The sequence below is a fragment of the Vidua chalybeata genome, chromosome 16 (genome assembly GCF_026979565.1).
Source record: "Vidua chalybeata isolate OUT-0048 chromosome 16, bVidCha1 merged haplotype, whole genome shotgun sequence".
Lineage (NCBI taxonomy): Eukaryota > Metazoa > Chordata > Aves > Passeriformes > Viduidae > Vidua > Vidua chalybeata.
In genome coordinates, this window is record NC_071545.1 from 2,355,558 (window position 1) to 2,373,725 (window position 18,168).

The 18,168-nt window shown below is 44.5% G+C and overlaps 1 protein-coding gene across 2 annotated transcripts in view; it reads left to right on the plus strand.

Annotated features, from left to right (window-relative positions):
• Positions 1-18,168, plus strand: part of ADCY9 (adenylate cyclase 9) — a 90,861-nt gene that overhangs the window by 46,332 nt on the left and 26,361 nt on the right. Inside the window, exons 3-6 of one of the 2 annotated variants that reach the window (XM_053957259.1) lie at positions 3,785-3,889; positions 8,019-8,236; positions 12,787-12,889; positions 16,268-16,476. In XM_053957259.1, the coding sequence (XP_053813234.1) occupies positions 3,785-3,889; positions 8,019-8,236; positions 12,787-12,889; positions 16,268-16,476 (635 nt within the window). The remainder of the gene's footprint in view (positions 1-3,784; positions 3,890-8,018; positions 8,237-12,786; positions 12,890-16,267; positions 16,477-18,168) is intronic. The other variant, XM_053957260.1, reaches the window with a different exon arrangement.

Sequence of the window (18,168 nt, forward strand, 5' to 3'; positions counted from 1 at the left end):
GGGATGAAGCCAAGCAGGGAAGCTGTGGCTGCTGTTCTGAGAGACAGTGAGGATGCCTTGGGAATGTCAGACAGCAGAGGAGGCTGTGACTGAGGACTGAAACTGCAGTGAAGGATGGGATTGACCCACCTGCAGCTGGGGCTTGATAGCATTGTTATGTACAGATTTGGGGTGGTACTTTTTAAAATGATCCAGGTGCAAAGTGAAGTCTGTGGTTAAGGATCAGCTCTGTTACGTTTTTTCTAAACTGTGGAGTGATTTACTTTGCACAAGGTCAGGTACAGCTGCACCACTCTTCCTCAGCAGCTGGGATGTGATGTGGAACATGCTGCTGTCCCACCATGCTTTGTCCCTGATGCTCTGCTCTGGGACTATTGCTGGGTGTTAATTGCTATTTAGAATATCCTGAGTGGAAGGGATTCACAAGGATCATTGCAGTGCACCTCCTGGCCCTTGAAATGTTTCATTGCTGAGTGAAAGTCTGTAGGGGGCAAAAGTACCAGCATGACTGTGAGTGAGAGAAGGAGAAACTAAAAGAAGCTGCTCAGAAGAGCATCTCAGACAAGTGCCAGCCCAGATTCAGCTGCCCTTGGCTACCTTGTTGTGCTACACCTACTTCAGAGTTTGTGTCCAGAGGTGCCTGGTTTTACTCATTACCCTCAGCACTGCAGCTCTGGCCAGGGAGTTCCTAAGTGGCCTCACAGCTGTGAATCCTGAGCCTGCCTTGTCCCAGTGCTCTGATACTGCAGGGAATTCTGGATGAAACCAAGCCCAGGTTTCCCTGTGATCCCATGAGCATCCTGCTGGTGGATGCAGCAGCCGAGTCAGAGTGGGGAGCACGGAGCAGCTGTGTGAGCACTGGCTTAACAACCTGTTCTGTGGCTGTAGTGGCAGCACAGGAGTGTGGAGCATCCCTGTCTCTCCCAGCACAGCCAGGTCCAGGGATTCCTGACTCCACAGCATGTGCACCAGCCTTCTCTTGGCTGGGGAGAATCACAGAATCATGGGCTAGTTTGGGTTGGAAGGACCTTAAAACCCATCTGGTTCCACCCCATGCTATGGAAGGGACACCTTCCACTATCCCAGGTTTCTCCAAGCCACATCCAGCCTGGCCTTGGACACTTCCAGGGATAGGGCAGCCGTCACCTCACTGGGCAAACCTGTGCCAGAGTTTCACCACTCCCATTGTAAAAAATTTCTTCATTGTACTGACTCTAAATTCCCCCTCTTTTGCTTTAAATATATATGTATGTTAAAAAAACCCCACAAGGTATGACTGCAATTTGGTCAGAGATCATGCACACTTTTTGAAAAGGAGTGGGTTTCTTTTTTACAGCTTTTGGGTTTTTCGTGAGGGTTTTTTTTAAAGCCTGCAGCTTGCTGGTAGGGTCTGGAGATAATAATTTGCAAAAGAATCATGACTTACATGCCGACTGTTTTAAATACAAAGCTGTAGGAGGAGATGACTCCAGCTCTGCAAAAGAGACTTAAGTAGGAGAGGCAAAATTACAGGCAAGTTGAAATATTTTTATTTTAAAGGGAATAAGTGTCTATATTGGATGCAAAGGATGACTTTCACATTTTAAGCTTGAAGGGATGTTCTAGAGGACAAGACCTGTAAAGGAAAGTCAGGAGGGAGAATGCAACAGTAATTGATCCATGAAAGGAATTGTATTTCCTCCTCTGCTGTATCTGTCGTTCATTTAACTGCAAACCTTGTTGCAGTTTGAATGTCAATAAGATGTGTTTACATTACTGAAATGGTGAACACAGAGGGTAAAAACTCTGAGTAAATCTATAATAGCAGGTGGTTTTTTGAATGAAAACACTCTACCCGCCTAAGTGGTTTTGGTATCAGTTTATCTTCCCTATCATCTTTTATGACATGCCTCACTTGACAGGGAATCATAAGCTGTTGTAAAAATGTTTTAATGATTGCTTGGTATGAAAACAGAAAGTCCTTTGCTTGTCTTAGTGTTTGCTGGAAGTGCATTAATGTTTTATTCATGGCACTGAGGTCACAGCACACGAAGCCTGTGAATGCCTGCAATAGAGAGGGAAGTTAATGATGTTGACTTGAACACATGGGGAAAGTCAGAGGAACTTCTGCCTCTTCTCAAAAGTCAGGCTGCTTTTCCAGGCCCTTTGTCTTCTGGCTTAACCCTGGGAACTGAGTGTTGGAGGTGGTCTTGCTAATTTATTAGCAGAATCAAAGAGGGAGTGGTTTCTTCTTTTTTTGTTAGAGGTATTTGGTTTTTGTCACCATTACCTGGCTTTTGCCGTGGATAAATCTAAATCTAACTTCTAGAGGGTTAGTTAGTAAGGCTTGTTAGCCCACTGCCAGTTTATTTTTTAGGCCATCTAGTAATGCCTTCCTCAACCCAAATGGCCAAGACATTTGTGATAGTTAGTCAGAGATTATTTTTAAACAAAACCATTTGAGAACCAACTCCATAGTTTCTTCAGCTGTGTTGGTATTTGTTCAGACTGCACCGGTTCAGAACTGGATGTAAATTGTTTATCTGATGGCAGGTTAGGAAACTCAGAATAATTTCAGTGCCCAGCCTGGACTGTGTCCCTCAGGAACAGCAGACAGGACAATCTGCTGGCTGCTGAGGAGGCTCTAGGTCCTACATGAAAGCCTTTGAGAGGTGTTGGTGAGTGGTTAGATGTCACAGGGAGAGTGGGCTGGGAGAAACATCTGAAAAGTAAACATGCTGGGTGTTTTCAGGTGGGACATCAAAGGTGGAAAAGGAGCATTAGGGGAAAAGTTAGTTCTGAAGAGACTTAACGTGCTGGTCTCTGAAATGGGGAGTGAACCTGAAGGCAGAAGTTGTGGGTTTGGAGTAGAGAGGCTTGAATGTGTCCAGAATAGACAAAATTAAATGGGATGTTGAGTTAGTGACAAAAGGCTCAAGTTCTTGCTGCAAAACTTGCTGTGGTGTTTAGTAGCAGACTTTGGTGAGCCTGGTCACCCTGAACATCTCCAGAGCAGAGGAGCTTCCAGGAGCTGCTCATGGTCCCTCTGAGCAGGACTCTGCCTCAGCACTGCCAGCCCCGGAGAAGAGAGTGAAGAGCTTGGAAGATACAATTCCAGGGCTAATTTAACTTGAAGGAATTAGCTTGTTTTAAAAGCTCAAGTGCAGTATTTTAGGTTTCTTCCAAAATGCACAACCTGAAACTGGTACAAATCCTGATGGTTTTGCTTTCCTTGTTCCCTGTGGCATTTGCTGGGTGTTTGGCTCCAACAATATATGGTAGCCTGAGCTCCCCTCCCTTGTCTTAGGACTCTGTATGAAAAAGCATTTTCCTTTATTTGTTGCAGATTTGTTGCTTTCCATTTCCCCGGACCATTCATAATGCATCATGGTGTTCCATGTTTTTTCTGGATTTTGCTGCATTTTGTGCTGTCTTCTCTCCTAATGGCATTCAGATCCCTTTGCAGGCAGGTTTCACCCAGGGAAATTGCACTTCTCCTACTAAAGAGTGTTTTATTCCTCTTGGGGAAGTCCTTTGCCTGTGCACATCGATTACAGTGTATCTGTGATCTTACACTACTGAAGCTGTCCTGGATTCGATTTAGCTTCAGCAAACACCAAATCTGTGATTTATTTTTGAAATGGTGCATTCTGTTCCAGTCAAATTTTGCTCCCTGCCTCCCATTCTGTAGCTTTGTTTATCTTTGAACCGTGCTGCAAGTATACAAGTGGACTGAATTACAAATTGCATCATACTACAAGGACACCAGAACATTCCTGGCTAAAATTCTTTTGTCTCATTTCAGCCTTGCCCTTCATGTAGTACCACCCTTACTCCCCACTGCGATGTCAGCATAGATGAAGGAGCTATCCAAAATGGTTGTCAGGATGAGCATAAAAACAGTACGAAGGTAATTGAAGTATTTCTCATTTCCCTTTTCCCCTTAATTTTCCGCTTCTCTTGGCTTTCCAATTTTTCCACCACTATTTCTTTATCCAGTCTCTTAAGCAGCAGAACTGATTCTGATTTTGATTTTTGTGTTCAAAAATTCAGTTGAGTCCCCCTGTCCCAATTTTGAAAATTTTTAGTAATTTTGTGGGCTCAGCTTGATCCTGAGAAAGACCTAAAATTAGGATTCTTTAAACTACATTGATGGTACCCAAAGAGGGAGTCCTGAGGAGCACTCCCACACTCTCCATCTTCACACCGGCAGGCTGGGTCACCTCACCACCAGTTCCGTGTCTTGCCAGCGTCTCCTGCATCACCACTCTAAAACAAGGTTGTTCCTGTTCACACACAAAATTCACAGCTTTAAGTCAGTTTGCATCCTTTCCTGACCTACAGAAACAGCCTCCTTCATATTCCTCGTGCTGCTGCCATGCTTGTTTCCTTGCCTGTTGCTTAGATACTCTCACTGAAGCCACCTAATTCCTGTGCCACGCCGGACGCTGCCTGTTTGTCGTCCCGTTTGTGGCCTTTGCAGCCCCTCTGCTCTGCCTATCACCTCTCACTCCTCCCTGAATGTTAAGCTAAATGCAGACTGAGGACCAGTGCTCATTACCTGGTTGTTATATATTCAAATAAATATAATGTTTTCCCTCCTTGGGGAGAATCACTTTGTAGACGTGCTCTGAGACAGTGATCTTGTTCTTCATGTCTGTCTTACAGCTCTTCTTGCCTGTAAAGCTGATTGAAAAACTTGCCAGCATTGTTGCCAATGCTGAGCCACTGCATTAATCTGTGTTTGTCCCTCTCTGTACTTGACATGTTGTCTCATGCTGGAGCTGTAAGCTCAGAAGCAGGGCCTGCCTTACTGGGCTGTAGGGGTGTGTTACACAGCAGTTGTGTGCCAGAATTCCAGGAAACAGCCTAAGAAAAGAATAAAATCATGATCCCTTGAGCCCTGAGGGAGGTGTCAGCAGGGACTTGTCTCAAACCAGCTTGAGATCTCTAAGACAGAGAACATGTGGGAGATCTGCCTGGGCTGCCAGGATGGTAGGCAGGAGATGCTTCTTCCCCAGGTGGCCTCTGCCCACGTGCAGGGATCTCCAAGAGCCGACTGAAGAGGGATTGATTGTCCTTAGGTGCCAACTGCCTCGTTTAAGTTGCTTCCTACTGTAGCTGCCTTGGCTTCATGTGTGTGAATCAGCAAGTCATCTGACCTTCCTTGGAGGAGATTTGCAAACAGAATTGATGAAGAGGTCTGTAATTCCACTGGAGGAATTCCAGTGGAGCCAAAATCTCACGTCCTCCTTGGATTTGGTTTGGTTTTTGCTCAGCCAAAAATGGGAGCTGTGTCATGGCTGTCACTAAGTCTGGAATGCCTGTTCAACTGAAAGCTCAAAGAACAGCCACATACACAAAGAAGAAGAAGAAGAGCCATAAGGGAAGAAGAGCCATAAGGTCCCTCTACCCATCTCTTCCCTTCCCACAGCACATGCTGCACTTGTGTCCCCTGTCTTTAGGGAATGTTAATGATATTTAATCATATTAATCATATCCTTGGACTTGTATGGCTCCCAACAGCCTCTGGAGCTTCCTTGTCTCTTGATGAAAGGAAGCTCCCCACCAAGCCTCCAAGTTTTCAGGGAAACCCTACAGCCTGTCGCCTTCAGAAGTCCCAGCTAACAACATTTAATAAATAGGGATTTTCTCCTATACAAACAGTTTCATACTCTAATCCCTGCCTGTTAAGATTAACAGAGCACAGAGAAACCTTGAGCTGACTGAAGGGAAGAATTTTCTTTGGGATTTGAGCCTTTGCCAAGGAGCTAAAGAGAAAGTCCATGCTGACCTTCTTTGAAAGAGAGAAATTTTCACTGCATTTTTCAGATGATCTTGAGGAACAGCAGGGAAAGCAAACAGTGCCTAGGAGTGCAAATCTTTTCTTTGAGCTTATCGTGGCAAAAACTGTGAGTTCTTGGTTTCTACTTTTCAAGTAACAAGTGGCTGGAGTGGTGAGGAAGAGGAGAAAGATTGTTTCACGGGGAGGGAAAAAAAGATGGTAATTATGACTTTCAGTTTTTCTTTAGGCCTTAGGTTGTTCTGGGAAATGCTCTAAACAAATACAATCTTTAGCATAAGTTAAAAAAAACCAACCCACCAAACAATGAAGGCTCTTCACTGAGAGCTGGTTAGTCAGATGATTTGGTTTCCCTTTGCTAGTCCTCCTCACCCCAAAACCAGAGGGGTTTGTCCTGGCTCTGCAGGATGCTCCATAGCCCTGTTCCCTCTGGGCAGGCTGGATAACCTGGCAGAGATGTAGGAGGACTTGCTCAGGAGCTGCCCAATGTCTTCTCTTAGAAAAGAACCTGGTGACCTTTTATGTGAGAAGGAGTGTCCCTCTGTCCCGGGTCTCTTGGTGTGCCCCTGCTGGGATTTGTGGCTGCAGTCCCCTTTCCCTTCTGGTGATTATGGTCTGCAGCAAAGCATTGGCAGCACACCAAGGAAACCACCCCATTTCCTATTCCTTCCTCAGCTGCTGTCGCTGTGCTGGGAACACCTGCAGGCTGCCAGAACAACTGTTGTGAGGGCTAGAAGGGACCAGACTGGGAATCCTTCCATCTCCTGGCTCCCAGCACGTGGCTCTGGGGCTCACACCTCGGATCCCGCATCCCCCTGGGAGGGAGGGAGGGAGGAAGGGGAAGCACAACCCACCTCCCTCCTGCTTTTCCTGTAGCTCCAGGGAACCATTCCAGCACACCTTGTTATGGCTTTAGCTCTGCAGGTCTTGGCTGTGACAGGAGCCAAGCCCAAGGGCTTCCTGACTCTTCCCTGTACAGGGTTCTCCTGCTGCCCCCTTACTCTTGTCTCTTCCTTGGCTGTGTCTGAACCTTTCCCTTCACCTTTATGTGTTCACCTGCCTCCTTTGCTTCACAGGACAAATGACACAAGGAAATGGAATTGATTTTGCATGGACAGCCAGAAAGCAAATCTTTTTTAACTTTAACTAAGTTGATTTTACAATATCAGTAACATATTTCAGCACGTGGTTGGGGTGGTGATGATATTTATGGTATTTATTTATGGTCACTGTGGTGGCATCCAAGAATAGTCTTCTGGAGGAGCTTGTCACTTCTGTACAAGCAGGAATGGAGAAACTTCTGTCGTGAGTGGGCTTCAGGATGAGGATAAATGCTACATGATAAGTGATAAGATATGGAGGGGGGAAGATGAACACTCAAATATGCCAAGTTTGCTCTATGTTTGCATTTGAAAATGATCCTGACTAACTGCAGTTCATTTTCATTCTAAACACTCTTAGCTGTCTAATTCTTTTGGAATTGCTTCAGTACATATTGGTCTAGGTCAAACAAAATGTAAAAGAGGGAACTTCAGGCTCCATGAAAATAAAATTATTTTTTGTTTAAAAGTAATTTGTGTTCTCCAATGACAGCAGCATTGGGGTACTGTGTACCTAAGCCATGTTGTAAGCTGTTATCAAAATTAAAGCTGTCTTAATACAAAGGCAAAAGAAAGCCAGAAAAAAAAACGTATGTCTTAGAGAAGGAAATGTAGTTTAATTTGCAGGAGTTTTTGTTGTAGGATGGGATGTACAAAAGGACTGTTCCCAGAGGTGGGGGAGAGAGGGAACCTCTGGGAAAGCAGCAGGCCCGTAGTGGTCAGGGGAAGGATCAGCAAGGGCTGGCAGAGTGAGCTGTCTCATGACCCAGGAGAGTCAGCACAAATTAAACGTGTATTTTAACAGCTTTTTAGAAGAATCTTAACTGTAAGATGAGTGAATGAAATTTGGGCTTGTGGTTGGTTGTCACTGAGTGTGTGAAAATGTGCTTTGTTTTCTGCTCCTTAGAGATTGGTTCATAGAAAGCACAAAGGTGGCACCTGAACAGGCACATGGGAGGTGTGGGAGATACATGCACAGGAAATGTGGATGGATTCAAGGCAGGGGAGCTTGGTCTCTGTGGTCAGAGCAGAGCTCAGGGTGCTGAGGGAAGAGCTCCTCTCAGGTTTTGTTCCTTGCAACCTCTCCTGTCTGTTCTGCTGACGTTCCCTGGGTGCGTTTGCTCTCTGTTGTCCAGGCTCCAGGAGGACACAGCCCAAAGACCCAGAATGGACTTCTGAGTCCTCCCCAGGAGGAGAAGCTCAGCAACAGCCAAACCTCTCTGTATGAAATGCTGCAGGAGAAGGGGCGCTGGGGCGGAGTGAGCCTGGACCAGTCAGCTCTGCTTCCCCTGAGGTTCAAAAACATCCGAGAAAAGACAGATGCCCACTTCGTGGATGTCATTAAAGAAGACAGGTAAGGAAAATGGAGCTGTGCAATGGAAAACCCTGTCAAGGTGAGAAGGCACTACTGGGGTCCCATATCTTTAGTATTTGTGTGCTTTTTGTCTGATTTCAGTAATTGTTGTCAACATACAACTCCTTAGAAGTTTTCTGATTTTAGTCTTTATTCTGCTTAAACTACAGTAGAAACTTGACATCAGAAACATTCTGTTTTAAATAAGTAAAACCAGTTTTTCATTGCTTCCAAGGTGAACAGTTCTCCTGTCAGTCCTTCTTCAGTTGAGTCTTCGAAGGGGAAATTGCTCTTTAAATCACTTGTCATGAAGTTGAACTCCATTTTATAATCCAAAGTCCTCTTAATGCATGTAGTGTGTATCTTCCTCTGCAGTTTAAGGTGTAACATAAAGTCTGAACCACAAAACTTACATTTTTTTATAGTAAAAGGAAAATGTCTGCTAACATGTGACTAATCATCAAATCCTACTGGACTTGGAAGCAGAATTAATAGGAGTGAATTCTCAGGGACTTACTATCCAATATTGTAAAATTAGTTTCTCTCTCTGTTTCAAACAAAAAAAAAAACTTATTTTGGGCAGAGGGAATATTCTTCAAAATTTAGTAGTGTGGGATTTTTATCAACACACAGCCACATCTCCATTATGGCAGTGACTTGACTGGAGCAGCTAAACAGATAGCTGGAGTTTGTTATTATTTATGGCTATTTTTGTTTCATTGCTTCCACTCAGATTGAGGGTATTTTGTGTAAATAGCCTTGAAACTGTGTTCTCCTGTGGACTCAGCTGTTTGGAGCAGGGACACCATCACCTTTATGGAAACATGACTCAGGGAGAGGTGAGAAGGAGGGAGAGGAGTCCCTCTCTAGTCTCTTACCTAGATTTTTTCAGTTTACCTTTCTCCTGTTGCCACTTGAGCCAAAATTTAGGGTTCTTTATTGTTTTTCTCAGTGTGTGGTCTGTCATTAGTGGCTGAGAATGGAGGTTTAAGTGATATTTCCAAATATTAGAAAATAGACAGATTGGGAATGTCCAGATGTTGGCAGAAATCAGCCAGAATAGGAATATTGTTTAAAATGTAACCAGCACTCTGCAAACTCTAAGTTAGAGAAGTAGCTTAATTTATGCAGTTGGTCTGCTGAAGATACCTCACTCAACTTCTTGTTCTGGTGCTTTCCTCCTCCACTCCCAAAATGGGTATTTTTTTCTGATTTGGAAGAAGGAGTACCATGATTTGAGATCAGTCAAAACCTGGCTTTTTTTTTTTGGTCCCAATTAAATATCATCATTACCATATTAAGTGGGCCATTTCTTGTTGCCAGGGAAACTTCTCTGCTGAGTTCAGTTCATGTAAACATAACTTTCCAAAAATAATCTTCTGATTAATTAGATCTGTGTGAAATGCTTTAAGCCTAAAATACCAGTTTATACTGATTTTTTTCAACATTTCTCAATGAGAAATAATATGGAATAAGCCACTTTAAAAATGTTCTTGGTCCCCTTCTGTAAAACATAATGTTGGTCTTGTTGAATCCAGTATCTATGAGGATTTTTGAATGGGGAATTTGAGGTGTCTCAGGAGGGGACCAAACTTCCTCATGGTCACTTTACAGGAATCCCCATTTTCACTGAGTTCTGTTTTGGTTTGATGCTGTTGCAAATCCAAGTGATCTTCCCTGAGCACTGAGCAGTGATTTCCACTGCAGGGCACTTGAATATTAATTCCTGTTAACAGAAAATACTTAACCCAGATATGGTGATAAAGTGCATAAATTAATCCCACAGGCTTCCTGCAGAGCTGGGAAGGGTTAAACATATCCTGGGGGGATTCAGGAGTCTGTAGACTGCATTAGGAAGCTGCCTGGGGCTAGCTGGGAGGAAATGCTGGACACTGGGGATATTGAGCTCAGCTGTGTGGCTGAGAGGTTTTTGCATGCCAAGATTTCACCTTGGAGCTGATACCTTGGCACAATTCCAATGTTCTTTAAAAATAATATTAATAAAGACAGTATTAGTGTGGCATGTTTGTATTAGTACATTACAAAAGAGACCTTTTATGAAAGTTACCAGTTCTTACAACTTGATTCTCTGTATTTGACAAACAGTGAATACTTTCGGCTTTGAGTCTGGCTTTGCTTCTGTAAAAATCCTGTGCTTTGTTCATTGTAACCTGCACATTATTGTGCTCTTTAAAAAAACCTGTAGTGTAAGAGTTAGGATGTTTGAATTTAATTTCACTGGGAATCTCCTCAAAGGACTCTTGGTTTGAGGATTTTTGTTTCCAACAAAAATTAGGTATTCCTTAGGTTATAAACCTTCTGAAGTACAAGAAGCAAGTACTGGTATGATGATCAGGGCAGTACTCACAATGATCTCTTCAGACTTCCAGAGCAGAATCTCAGGGATGTATGAAGCTATCCCAGAACTGGGTTCTGTGCAGCCCTTCATCCCCTCCTTGGGGCAGTTCTTGTTAAAATTCTTTTTCATTATTTAAAAATTTGTTCATTTCTTTCATTTCTCGCTTCCCAGTCTTGATTGATGCAGGGAACACCCTGTGCTGGGAGGCAGAGGCCCCCTGGGAAACAGATTATGTACTTGACTGTTTCATCAAGTGGGATCTTCCTTTTGGAGAGAGAATGAGCTGACAGGGAGCTGAGACAGCCCCGGGAATGCTGCCTTCACCCTGGTTCCATCGTGTTCCACCTTCTGTTTCGTGCTGCACTGTGGAGCTGGACTGTTCCTCCTACATCCTCAACCAGCACAACAGCTCCATCACCACCTCTGCTGAGCTTCCCTGCTCAACAGGGAGAAAGGGGATTCAACAGTACTTTAAAAAAAAAAAAACCCAAAAGCTTTCAAAATTTTTATTATAAGATGCTCTTAGAAATGTCTAAGAAAGGTGAGGAATGAAGACAAGAATGAAAGAGAGAGGGGTAACTCAAGTGAATTTATCCTGTCATTCCTTCAGAGTATCCTGATATTTTTTATGTATTGGCCAAAGCCAGAATGTTTAGAAGTTATCAAGTATCAGCCATATTCATGCTTAGACTCCTTTGTCTTCTCTAGCATCAGTCTAGGAATGTGTTTTTGGTTGATCTTGCATCTCAATTTATAAAAAAAAAAAAAAAAGAGCTTCCCACATGCCATCTTGTGCTGGGAGCTTCCAAGAAAACCTCTTAGGCAAGAGTTCCATAAAAATAAACAGAAAATAACCCCGAAACCAAACCCCCTTAAAAAAAGAATTCAGGCACAGACAAGCTCTGTAGGAAATTTCTTTCAACTTCTTCATCTGCTTGGAATTTGACCTCATGTGCATCTCTGGTTTTTGCTCAGAGTCACCAGCTTGGAAATTGCCCACTCTGCCTGTGGCTCTGGTGCTGCAGTTCCCAGGGTGGAATAGCACTGGGAAAGCAGCCACCCCATTTTAGATTGGGAGGGATTTTAGAAACAATTCCCTGTAAATAACACATGGAATCAGTTACTTGAAAATGAGAGGAGGTTCACAGGCAAGGAGGAGTGTGTTTGGAAGCTGCACAGAGCAGGGGGGACGGGCTGGCCCAGCCACAAGCAGGTGTGACCTTGCTCTGTGACCATGGGCATGAAGCACTTGGTGCTCTCGAGTCCCTTCAGCTCCCTGGCACCTGCTCAGGGGAGAAAAGACTGGCAGATCAAGTGCCATCAGGAAACTTCATTCATAAACCTCATACTGCTGATGCAAAACTCAGACTTTTAGTTTTCTAAAGACTCAGCTTTTTAGTTTTCTTCCAGAGGATGGGGAATAAACCCGACTTCCAATGATTGAAACCTCTTTTATGTTGTTGTGGGATTTTTTCACCTTCTGTAGAAAAGATGAAGGTGAAGGAGGGCATAAACACCCTCTGGTAGATGCTGCCTCTGGGTTCCTTAGCCCTGGTGTCATTAGTTGTCACTGCCTTTGTTGATAGTGCTGGTCATTCCAGATCTGCCATTCCAGAAGTAAATCTCATCTCTCCATCTCTTCTCTGCAGCCTGGGTCATTAAGGGAATGTTCCCAGTTGAGTTACTGAGTTATTTTAGTGTCTGAAATAACAAGAAACTGCTGTTTTCTAAAATGGGCAATGGGTTTTTTTCTCCCCATAACAATTTGTCACCTTTGTCATCCTTGGCTCGCTTTGAGCCATAGAATTCCACCCAAGACACAAATATCACACAGCCACGTGTCTCCAGAGGTTGTGTGTTCTGTAGCAGCAATTAACCTTTACTATTTGCTGGCTTATGTTACAATTATCTGTACTCATCAGTTCGATCTGTTAAAGTTCTGGAAGGACTTGCTAGACTCTTCCTGGAAGTATAAAACTTTGCTTTATTAGTGGAATATTTCCTTTGACTGAGCAAGTGATGTGGGTAAGAGGATACTTTGGTGATCAAGAAAGAAGAAAAACCACAGGAACTTCAAAGCCAAGTGCCAGCATCCCTAGAAACAGCAGCCACAGTCTGGGGGTGTGGGAATCCAGGGTCTGAAGGAGGTACAGCTAAACAAACTGATGTTGATTTTGTCTTCTCTCTTTAGCCTCATGAAAGATTACTTCTTTAAACCACCTATTAACAAGCTGAGCCTCAACTTCTTGGATCAGGATTTGGAGATGGCCTACAGGACGAGCTATCAGGAAGAGGTGTGTTCCTACTGGCATTGGTTTCTGTCTGTAATCTGTCTAAGCCACTGTCTGTCCTAGGGGTTTTTAACACATTTTGTTGGAGTTGTTTCATGACAAGGGTCATGTAATGTCAAATGTGATTTGCTGCTTGATATTGCTGCCTCTGAAAAGAGTCTCCTTTCAGTTTATTATAGAATTATGGAATGGTTTGGGTTGGAAAGGACCATAAAGCTCATTCCATTCCAACCCCTGCCATGGGCAGGCACACCTTCCACTGTCCCAGGCTGCTCCAAGCCCCAGTGTCCAGCCTGGCCTTGGACACTTCCAGGGATCCAGAGGCAGCCACAGCTGCTCTGGGCACCCTGTACCAGGGCCTGCCCACCCTCCCAGGGAACAATTCTTTCCCAACATCCCATCTAACCCTGCCCTCTGCCAGTGGGAAGCCATTGCCCCTTGCCCTATTAACCTAGGCCATCACCCAAAGTCTCTCTCCAGCTCTCCTGGGGCCTCTTTAGGCACTGGAAGGGCTCTGAGGTGTCCCTGGAGCCTTCTCTTCTCCAGGCTGAACACCCCCAGCATTCCAAGCCTGACATCAGAGCAGAGGAGTTCCAGCCCTTGGAGCATCTTTTGCCATGTCCTGAGTCTAGTCCAGGGTTTGGGCTGGAAATCTGAGGTATACTGATTTTCTCCATGTTCAGGTTAATGTTCTAAGTCTTCAGGGTGGCCAGAGAGCCATGCTGAGATGGTAAGGACCATAACTTACCAAGGTAAAGGATCAATTGCTACTTGTCTTCTCATCAAATATTCTAACTTTGAGATTGGTAACTTGGAATTTGATTTTTGTTTAGTCACAGTCTCATGGTTATCCCTCTGGAATCCAAACCTGTGCTGAATTCAAATGTCCTAATTCCACAAGTGTGCTGCATTCAGATACAGGCAGCTCAAAACACTGGAATTGTAAGGAGCAGTAAATTGTAAGGAACTTGGTGTTTTTTTTCAGGATTCTGCACTGAGTCTAAAGACTCCTTAATTCCTTTGGGGGCTAATAATATCACAGGCTTTCCACAGCACTAGATTTTCCTGCCTGACTGATAGGATCTATCAAGAAAGTTTAAATTCACCTAGAGTGACATTAGGTGTCATTTAGAACTGAGGCTGCATTTCCACCAGTAGCTGAAAAATTGCTGCCAAGAAAAGGCAATTGCTCTGCCCTCCTTGCTCCTCCTCCTCCCTGCTCCTTCTAATGGCTCTGGTGCTTCTCAGCCTTCCCCGCTGTGAGCAGTTCATTTACTGGCCTAGCATGAAATATTCATGGTTTGTTTTTCTGTTTGGGGCTCTTTCTCTTTCCATCTGGGGCTGGTTTGTGCTGTGTGGAAGCAGCAGCAGCTCTGGAGAGGTTGGCAAGTGCCAGAGCCAGCACGAGATAAGCGTCCGGCAGCAGGAAGGGGAATGGGCCCTTCCCTTCCAGCAGCACTGAGCTGTTGATTTGGGTGATCCATCTGCAGAACTGCATCAGGATAAATTAGGTGTGGGTTTCTTTTCTTCCCAGTGTGTCCTGCATCCGAGGGCAGCAAGATTTCTGCTTCTGCTGTTTGTTGCTTTCAGTTCTAAGCAGTGTTGTCACATTCTCCTTAGCAATATTTGCTTGTTTTCCAATAACTTCCAGGTGACACCTCATTTAATTTATTTTATTTTACCAAAGGAAAGCCCAGTTGTGTTGCAGTTCAGTCTCTTCACTTTGGTCAGGAGCTCCATGCTCATCCTGCAGCACTGTAATTTAGTGGTATCTCTCTGCATAAAGTTCCTGTAGCAACAACAAGGAGAAACTTCCTGTGGGATGCAGCCTGCAAAATTTGCAAACTGTAAAGAAAATAGTAAATCAAGCAGTTTCCAGTGGAAAGATTGGAAATAGAAGCAAAGCAGAGATAGTAAAGCACATACAGATGGACCTGTTAATGTAGCTATATAGGAAATTCTTAGAAAGAGCTGGAATGTGGTCTGTTCATTTTGTTAGTGGCAAGCTAATAATTTGAAAATTTTTACATAAACCTCCTTGAAAGTGGGAATTTTCACTCTCTAATAGTAACTGTGCAGCACTGGGGCAAAAACCTGTTAAAGTTTTAATGTTAGCAGAGTTCTGGTTGAAAACAACCATGAAATCTTCTTTTGGAGAGTGAAAACATTTGACAAGAGTCCAGGTTCTCTAAAGGCCTGACAGTCAATGCTGCTAAAAGTGACTTCCAGCAGCCCTGAATTCACCTCTGATTATACAGTGCCAGCTGCAGGCTCAGGCTGTGATCCCTCTCTGGAATCAGCTCTGCTTCCCAAGAGCCTTAATCTGTTCTCATTTGGAAATGAAGGCACTGCTTAGCACTGTTAGAGCATCTTTAACTCTGTCACCTGGGGACACAGTGCTGCTTCCCTTCGTGTGTGGATGAGCAGGATTCTGCTACCCCTTCAAGTTAAAAGGTAGTTTTGGCACTGAAGTGATGCTGGCTGAATTTGTTAGGTTGTAGGGAGGTATAAATGAGGAATAAGTTTGTTTCCCAGTATTGCTGAGCACGGGAAGTGTTCTGAGGAACAAAACAAACTTCCAAAATAAACCAGAGCGCTCCACCTGGGCGCCTTCATGGTGACATTGATAACAGAGTTTCTGGTTTTCTTTGGAGCTTCTTTCTATGGTCTCTTGGGCAGATAAAAACACTCCTAGGACTGGGCTCACCTTCATAAGCCAGGATGTGGAGCTGATGATCTGGTTTTCAGCAGGACTAGCTGCGGTAGCACAAAGCACAGCTGCACAAGCAGTGGGCCAGGCCAGGATGGGATGGGAATGTGTGGCGAGGGGTTATGGAAGAGCAGAACTGGATGTCCTGGGCTCTGATCAATTTGGATTACACAGCTTTTAATCTGGTCTGAAAGGGAGATCTGAATTCTGCCGCAGGAGTGGTGTCTGTGGAGTGGTGTTAGGAGGGTTTTCTTAACCATCAGTGCTAAAAAGGTTATAGTAAGTGCTTTAAAAGGTTAAAGTTACTATTTTAAAATAATAGAATAAAATATCCCATAACTTAATCTTCTACTTATTAATGTTTCTTTGCACAGAATAGTCAATTTTCATGTTGTTTTTTTCTGTATCATAATAGCGTGTAAAAATCACCCCGGGCCTGGGGGCTGTGCCACCAATACTTCTTTTCAACGCGGTCTGCTCAGGAAGCTGTGACAGCCATCAAACCTCTTCTGCTTCTTGTTTCCAGCCAGTGCTTACACTGGATTAATGAAGTGGCCAAAATTTCTTCATTCCTTTCTTTGTTAGGAGCTGCTGTTCATCATCCAGTTGAATTCAGCAAAATAGCATTTATTCCTTTCCATCCCTTCCCTCAATCCCTGTGCTCCACACAGGTTATAAGGAATGCTCCAGTGAAGACATTTGCCAGTGCAACCTTCAGCTCGCTCCTGGACGTGTTCCTGTCCACCACAGTCTTCCTCATCCTCTCCATCACGTGTTTCCTGAAGCACGGCATGGTCGCGTCCCCTCCGCCACCTGCGGCCGTCGTGGTGTTCGTCATCGCCATCCTGCTGGAAGTGCTGTCACTTGTCATCTCCATCAGGTAAAGAAAGTGTAACAAAGTCTGCAAAGGGCAGGGAGAGCTGCAGTGGTGCTTGGCTCGGGAACATTTTGTTTGACAGAACCCAGGAACTGGCTTGGATGGGCTGTAAGGCTTGAAGAGCAGTCAGTGCAGCCAAGGCCCTTGGCACATCTTGTGCAGGGAGAGCTCTGGCTACAGGAATTGCAGCAGAATTGTGACTCTGATAGAGATCATGTAAGGAAATGGAATCTGCACCCCATCCCTGCCCCTCTTACTGTTCCTTGGGATGCCACATGCCGCTGTATGTCTTCTGTCCTCACAGGACTGTCAGAATTCAAACAGAAAACTTTGATCTGTCCTGCAAACAAACCCACCCCAAAACCACTCCTTTAAACTCTGAGATAAAAGTACAGAGTTCTGGGGTTAAAACTGACATCATGTGTCAGAGCTGCAAAGAGAAATGCTGCCCTCAAAGAAGGAAAGAAGAGAAATTGCTAAAGGCACATTGTGTCTGTCCAGAATTTTTTTTTTAAAGTTTCATGAGTTAACATTGAGATAGTTCATGTTTTCTGTGTCTGACATACAACAGGAGTCCAGTGTTTCCCCAGAAGTGCAGGGCACTGTTCTGTCTCTGCAGAAGGGCTGGCACTTGGCAGGGCCGTGCTCAGAAGTGTCAGCCCCACACTTGAGCCCTTGTCCTGCTCCTGAGCCTCTCCTGTGCCCTCAGCAGACTTGGCTGCAGGTGCCTGGGTTTTAACAGCAGCTCCTCGTTCCCCATTTGCGCCAGTCACCCGCAGTGCTGGGGTGTTCTGGGCTTCCAGGACACTGCTGTGGCAGCTCCTCCATCCCCAGGGTTACTCACACACTCAGAGCACTTTGTTCAGTGCAGCTTGTGCTCTCCTGGGTCTGCACAGATACCCCGTGTAACCTGTCATTAACCCAGGTGATCGACCTGTTAATGAGCTGATTGTTTGTCTGGACCTGTGGGAGCGGGTTCACTCTGCCCTCCTCATCCTGGTGCTCCCTGCACTTCCCTGACACAACAGCAGGAGAAGGATGGTGTGTGCAAATGGGTGTCCTCTCCTGGAGTTCTGCAGATCTGTCAGGAATGTGTCAGTCAAAATGCTTTTGTAATCATGAGCTGGAAGCAATTTTTGCTGCTGTTTCAAAAGAAACAAGAGATTGCAGTTTGCACTCTTATTTTGACTTTGAAGGGTCAAGGTAAAAAATACTGAATTAATGCTTTAAGTCACTGAAGGAATTTGTACCTCACTGGGCATATAAATGTGTGTGAGTGGATTTACATCGAAGCTGGCATGTGGAGTAGAGAGAAGCCATCTATGAAATGCTTTTAAAGATAGCATTTCTTAGCAGGTGTGTTTGGTTGTTGCAATTTGAATAGTTTTTAGGAGATACAGAAATTCAGAGAGTTAAAAGCTGTACTGGGAGATGGTTGAACTGGTAGAGTTGTCATTCTAAACTGTGTTAATTATTTGTCTGTCCTCTCTCTTGCATCAGAAATGCATTTTCCCCTTTGCAGAAGTTTCTGTACTCTGGTTTGGGTGGGGCAGAAGTTTAATTTCAGGCAGCTCTTTCAGGTGGTCTGGGTTTGGTGGCCATGAACTTGTTCAGCTGGGAACAGCACAACCACTGCTTTCCAGAAGTGCTGCTTTCTGCTGTCCAGGTGTATTTGGAGAAAATTTGTGTTCACTC